At 61.7% G+C, this 6,057-nt stretch overlaps 1 protein-coding gene across 1 annotated transcript in view; it reads right to left on the reverse strand.

Annotated features, from left to right (window-relative positions):
* Positions 1-5,489, reverse strand: part of FAM129B (family with sequence similarity 129 member B) — a 42,223-nt gene extending 36,734 nt beyond the window's left edge. The window contains exon 1 of the mRNA XM_014952318.1: positions 5,384-5,489. Coding sequence (XP_014807804.1) covers positions 5,384-5,489 — 106 coding nt within the window. The remainder of the gene's footprint in view (positions 1-5,383) is intronic.
* Between the last annotated feature and the right edge of the window lie 568 nt (positions 5,490-6,057).

Genomic DNA, 6,057 nt, shown 5'->3' on the forward strand with positions numbered 1-6,057 from the left:
AAAAAAAAAAACACACAAAGACACAAAAGCTCATTGAGGCAGAGCCCCCGGGGGCTGGCTGAGCTGTGGCCCCCACGCTCTCGTGACGAAACGTCGCCTGGCTCGTGTCCCTGTCCCCCGCGGGACAGTCTGACTCCGTGGGGACACAGGAAAGCCCCAGTCTCTACGCAGGTTCCCCGTGTCCCCTCAAAGGCTCCCGTGTCCCCTCAAAGGCTCCTGTGTCCTCTCAAAGCCTCCTGTGTCTCCTCACAGGTTCCCCGTGTCCCCTCGCAGGCTCCCCATGTCCCCTCAAAGGCTCCTGTGTCCCCTCGCAGGTTCCCTGTGCCCCTCAAAGCCTCCCTGTGTCCCCTTGGAGGGTCCCAGTGTCCCCTCAAAGGCTCCCCATGTCCCCTCAAAGGCTCCTGTGTCCCCTCGCAGGTTCCCTGTGCCCCTCAAAGCCTCCCTGTGTCCCCTTGGAGGGTCCCAGTGTCCCCTCAAAGGCTCCCAGTGTCCCCTCAAAGCCTCCCCGTGTCCCCTCGGAGGCTCCCGTGTCCCCTCAAAGCCTCCCTGTGTCCCCTTGCAGGTTCCCCATGTCCCCTCAAAGCCTCCCTGTGCTCCTCAGAGGCCCCCCTTGTCCCCTCACAGGCTCCCATGTCCCCTCGCAGGTTCCCTGTGCCCCTCAAAGCCTCCCTGTGTCCCCTTGGAGGGTCCCAGTGTCCCCTCAAAGGCTCCCCATGTCCCCTCAAAGGCTCCCATGTCCCTTCACAGGTCCCCCATGTCCTTTCAAAGGCTCCCCATGTCCCCTCAAAGGCTCCCGTGTCCCCTCAAAGGCTCCTGTGTCTCCTCGCTGCTGGCTCTGTGATGGGTGGGTGAGGGATGTATCTGCAGAACAACAGAGGAGAGGGCACCCGGGGTAGGGGGGTGGTTCCGTGCCATCATGTCCCTTTGCTGGGTGTCCCCACCCTGGTGAAGGTCCCTCTGCCATGGTGGCAATGGCCTGTGCCGTGGTGGCCCATAGGACACCCCGCTGGCAGGAGACCTGTGAGCCCTGTGTGCTGGCCCGTCCAGACTTGCCAAGGCTTCTGAGGAAGGAGTTAATCACTAATTTAGCCAGTAAATGATTAGCGAGCGGGGGTGGGTTGCTCCCAGCAGCCCCAGAGTGGGTGGCACTGACAGGGACATCCCAGGGGCTGGCTGGTGCCACCAGCCCGGCCACCTAACACCTCAGGGAGGCAAGAATGAAGGGAAGCCGATTGCCACCTAGATAAAGGCAATAAAACCACTCATGGGGACGGAGGGTGCCACCAGCCCGGCCACCTCACACCTCAGGGAGGCAAGAACGAAGGGAAGCCGATTGCCACCCAGATAAAGGCAATAAAACCACTCATGGGGACAGCCCCGTGGCACCTCCAGCTGTCCCCAGCGTGCCAGGGAGAGGCCACCTGGCTGGTGGGTCCCATGCCTGGTGTGCCAGGGAGGCAGTGGAGCTACCGGTGGCCCCATAGTTGTCACCCAAGTCACCCAAGCACCGACTTCCCCACACCGACCCCCTGCCCCATCTCAGGCTGCTCTGGCTCTTCCCAAGGGAGGACAATGAGGGTGGCTCTTCCAGCACAGGAAACAAGGGGACAAGGCCACCACGGGCAGGTTGATGCCACTGGATGGATGGTCATCCCTCGCCATGGGGCTGCTCCAGCAATGCCACACCACAGCCTGGCATAAACGTGTCTGGGTCTGAAGTTTGTTGCCCCCTTGGCCACCTTTATGTCCCCCAAATCCTGGCATTATGTGTCTGGGCATCCCCTGCCAAGGGGTGCCCCAAGGATGGGGTGCACAGCACGGCACGGCGAGGAGAAGGGGGGGTGTAGATGGACCATGGCATGCCATGGATGTGTCACCCAGCACACGGGGTACTGAGCCAGACCCCAAACCAGCCACCCCCTACGAGCCCTGAGCACCCTCTCAGGAGATGCTGAGCCCATGGACACGGGGTGTCCCCTCCCCGGGCACAGTGCCCCCGCTGCTGTGCCACCCTCCCTGCTCACAGGCTCTGTCCCTACAAGATTTTAGGAAGGGCAGCGGGACAGGAGGTGGGATGGGGTGGCTCTGGGCCACCAGCCACGTGGTGACAACCCAGGAGAAGGGACAGTGCCAAGAGGTGTCACTGCCAAGCAGGGCACCCAGAAGAGACGAGACCCCTCGCCGTGTCTCCCTGCAGGGAGGTGGGCGAGCATCCCCCCAGCACCCAGGGGTGCATCCGAAGGGTTAAGCCCCAGTCTGGGGTTTGGGAATTTGGGGCTGAGCTCATTTCCAGCCAGAAACACAAACTCCTTCGCGGGGGTCTGACTCCATCCCTGGAGCATCCACCCCCCTGGGATGGGGGTTTCCAGCGTGATGCTGTTGGGGGGGGGTCAGGCACCAGCTCCCCACCCAGGGGGCCACAGCAGCCAAAAAGGGGCTGAAGGAGGGTTTGTTCCTGATAACAGCAAAAAGCTGACCCTTTTTTTTCCCCTCACACACAGACGAGGAGAGACTGAACCAGCGAAAAACAAACAGAGAGGGGAGAGCAAAGACCAGGAATGCTTCCTCCTCCCCCCCCCCCCAATTTATCTCCCTGCACCCAAATGCACCCTCCACACAAACCCACCCCAAACCAGCTCAGGGTGTTTCTGCTCCCGGATCCTACTGGGATTTAGAGTGGGTTTATCTGGAGCAACGGGAGCTGCTCCCAGCTCTTTGAGCATTCCCTGCACCGGGACGGAGCTCAGCACCGGGGGGGACCCCAGGATCTCTCCCTGGGGAATATTTTCCCAGCTCCACGGGGAATATTTTCCAGCTCAGAGGCACGGTGTGGGTGGAAAGGGGACTCATCCTGCCTCCCCCTTGTCGAGCTGGCCTCTGACTCAACACCCTTTCGGGGAAGGGGTGGGCAGGACGGCCAAGGAGGGGGGGGAGCTGAGCAGCAGGAAGGGATGAGGCAGCCGAGCCTCGGGAGAGGAGAAACCAGGAGAAACCAGGCCTGAACCGGTTCATCCTCTCTGGCCCTGCCTTGGCCGCCCTCAGCTCTGCCCCCGGATGAGTCAGAAGGGCCCGTAAAGTGCCAGCTCGGGCCTGGGGCACCCATCGGGGACACGGCTCTTTGCTTCGTCCCCTTCCAAGGTGCACCCTCCACCCGCAGCATCCCGCATCCCGACGGCTGGCAGCACCCCGTAGCATCCCTAGGGATGCTCCCTGGGGATGGGGAGGTGTGTGTGGGGCGGGGGGGTGTCTGTCCCCCCAACCCTGGCAGCACCCATCCCTCTCTCTCTCTCTTCCCAGCACCGCACCCAGCCCCGGCGGTTGCTCAACGTCGTTCCCCTCCCAGCCCAGAGCAAACAAACCTGCCGGAGCGCAGCCCTGGCCGCAGGAGGATCTTAAAAAAAAGACCACGAAAATCCACGGCGTGGGGGGAGGAGGTGAGGGAGAGGGGGCCCGAAAAACCAAGCAGCACGTTCAGCAGCAGCTCCTCAGCCAAAAAAACCCCGGCGGTGCTCTCCATCGCTTGCTCGGACACCCTTCACCCTCCCCATTCCCAACCACCCGACCCCACTCAGCCCCCCCTGCATCGCTCCCCTTCCCGTGACTCGGGGCCGTATCCAGCCCAGGGGATGAGGGATTAATTTTAATTAGGGTCCGGCTACGTGCCGGCCAGTGTTTTCCCTCAGCGTGGATGCCGGTGTCCCGCTGCTCCCCAGGAAGGGGGCTGGCTGCTGGGGGGGGTTCCTGCGGGTGAGGAATGTGCATGTGAATAATAAAACAGCGTTCGGGGCCTTGGAACATCTCTGGAGAAGCTGGTCAGGGCTGGCCTGAGCCCAGAGAGAGATTTCTGCTCTCTACCTCCCTCCCTGCCCAAGCAGCCTCCAAGGGATGGGGGCAGGAGGAGGTCCCCCTCCTGCCCACCCAACCCTGCCCCATCCAGGCAAAGACCCTCCTACCCCATCCTTGAACACCCATCCTTGAACACCCATGCCTTCAGGGGTGATGCCCTTCAAAGCTCACCCCATGGATGAGCATCCCTGGATCCCTCCAGCCCTTCTGCCTGCTGAAAGCTCTGAGACACATGGAACCCAGGGTCCTGGTAGGGTGGGAGGCAAGAGCCCCGTCCTGCAAGGAGACAGCTTTCCAGCTTCCCCACATCTCTCCCCGCTCACTGGGAGCAAGGGCAGCTGCTGGTGGGGCTGGGAAATAAAAGCTGGTGGCAGGATGGTGTAAGATGGATGGGAATGGGACGGGTGGGTTCAAGCACAAATACAGGTTGGGTGGAGAACGGCTTGAGAACAGCCCTGAGGAGAAGGACTTGGGGGTGTTGGTGGACGAGAAGCTCAACATGAACCAGCAACGTGCTCTGCACCAGCCACAGGGTGCAGGTGCCCACACAGACACCCCAACTGGGCTAACCCTACCCCCAGCCCAAGGTGCCACCTGCCCAGTGGGCACAGGGACCAGGTTCAAGCCCACCAGAAGAGGTGGTTGCGCTCAGAGGACACTCAGGGAATGTCCCATGGTCAGGGAGGTGGTTGTGGGGAGATGAAGCATCCCTGTGGGGCGGCTCAGCTCAAGCTGGGTACCATCCCAGGATCCACTGCCCTCATCCTGGCTGCAGTCACATCACCCCCACACCACCCTTGTCCCCCAGGGTCCCACCAGTGCCCAGCCAGGCTGGAAAAGAGCTGCCAACCCTTTGGTTCTCACCCCAGGGTGGGTGCTGCCCCACAGCAGGGTGGGACCCAGCATCACCCCTCCCCAGATAAGGTTCTGCTCAGCCACCAGCACCGGCCAGGCAGCATTGCATCCATGCCAGTGTGGTGTAACCCCCACCGTGGCTGAGTCAACCCCAGGGCGCTGGCAGTGCCGCTGTGGGGTGGCACAGGGGCAGCAGCATCCTTTGGGCACCCACATGGCACCCCATGGCATCTGGGAGCTGCAGGACCAAGGGGGTCCCCAAGGAAAAGGGGCCAGATCAAACTTGGGCATCTCCAGGTGCCAGGGATGGCAGGGGGTGGGTGGTCCTCGCTCCGGGATGTCCCAGTAAATGCTCCAGTGTTGGCAGGGGACAAGCAGCCAGCCCCATCGTGGCCCCCTGTGCCCAGCCCCAGGGAGAGGAGCTGAACCTGGCACGGTTCTCCCTGCGCTGAACTGGCCAGTGCCAGAGGGAAACCCAATCCAGCACCACGGGAGGACACCAAACAAAGACGTTTATGTACCTCCAAAAAAAAAAAAACCAACAAAAACCCCACCAAAACCCAACAACAAAACCCAAGAGGTATTTGAACAAAACAACCCTCAGTCTGTTCTGGGCTCTGCTGCAGCACAGCTCCTGTGCCCAGCTCCTCTGTCAGACCAGGCCAGGACAGAAGGTCTCCACCTGCCCCACAGTGCCCGTCCCACGCCATGCCCCCCACGCCTGCTCCCTCCTCCCCACGGAGGGCGATGCCCCAGCCGAGGGTGGAGATGGGCTTAGTGTCTCCCATGGTCAAAGATGCTCGGTGCCAGGGATGGCAGGGGGTGGGTGGTCCTCGCTCCAGGATGTCCCAGTAAATGCTCCAGTGTTGGCAGGGGACAAGCAGCCAGCCCCATCGTGGCCCCCTGTGCCCAGCCCCAGGGAGAGGAGCTGAACCTGGCACGGTTCTCCCTGCGCTGAACTGGCCAGTGCCAGAGGGAAACCCAATCCAGCACCACGGGAGGACACCAAACAAAGACGTTTATGTACCTCCAAAAAAAAAAAAACCAACAAAAAACCCACCAAAACCCAACAACAAAACCCAAGAGGTATTTGAACAAAACAACCCTCAGTCTGTTCTGGGCTCTGCTGCAGCACAGCTCCTCTGTCAGACCAGGACAGGACAGAAGGTCTCCACCTGCCCCACAGTGCCCGTCCCACGCCATGCCCCCCACGCCTGCTCCCTCCTCCCCACGGAGGGCGATGCCCCAGCCGAGGGTGGAGATGGGCTTAGTGTCTCCCATGGTCAAAGATGCTCCAGAAGCACCTTTGCTTGGTGAACATGGACAAGCTGGGCTGGTGGGTTCCTGCCCCATGGG

The sequence above is a fragment of the Calidris pugnax genome, unplaced genomic scaffold, assembly GCF_001431845.1.
Source record: "Calidris pugnax isolate Ruff unplaced genomic scaffold, ASM143184v1 scaffold135, whole genome shotgun sequence".
NCBI classification, from domain to species: Eukaryota; Metazoa; Chordata; class Aves; order Charadriiformes; family Scolopacidae; genus Calidris; species Calidris pugnax.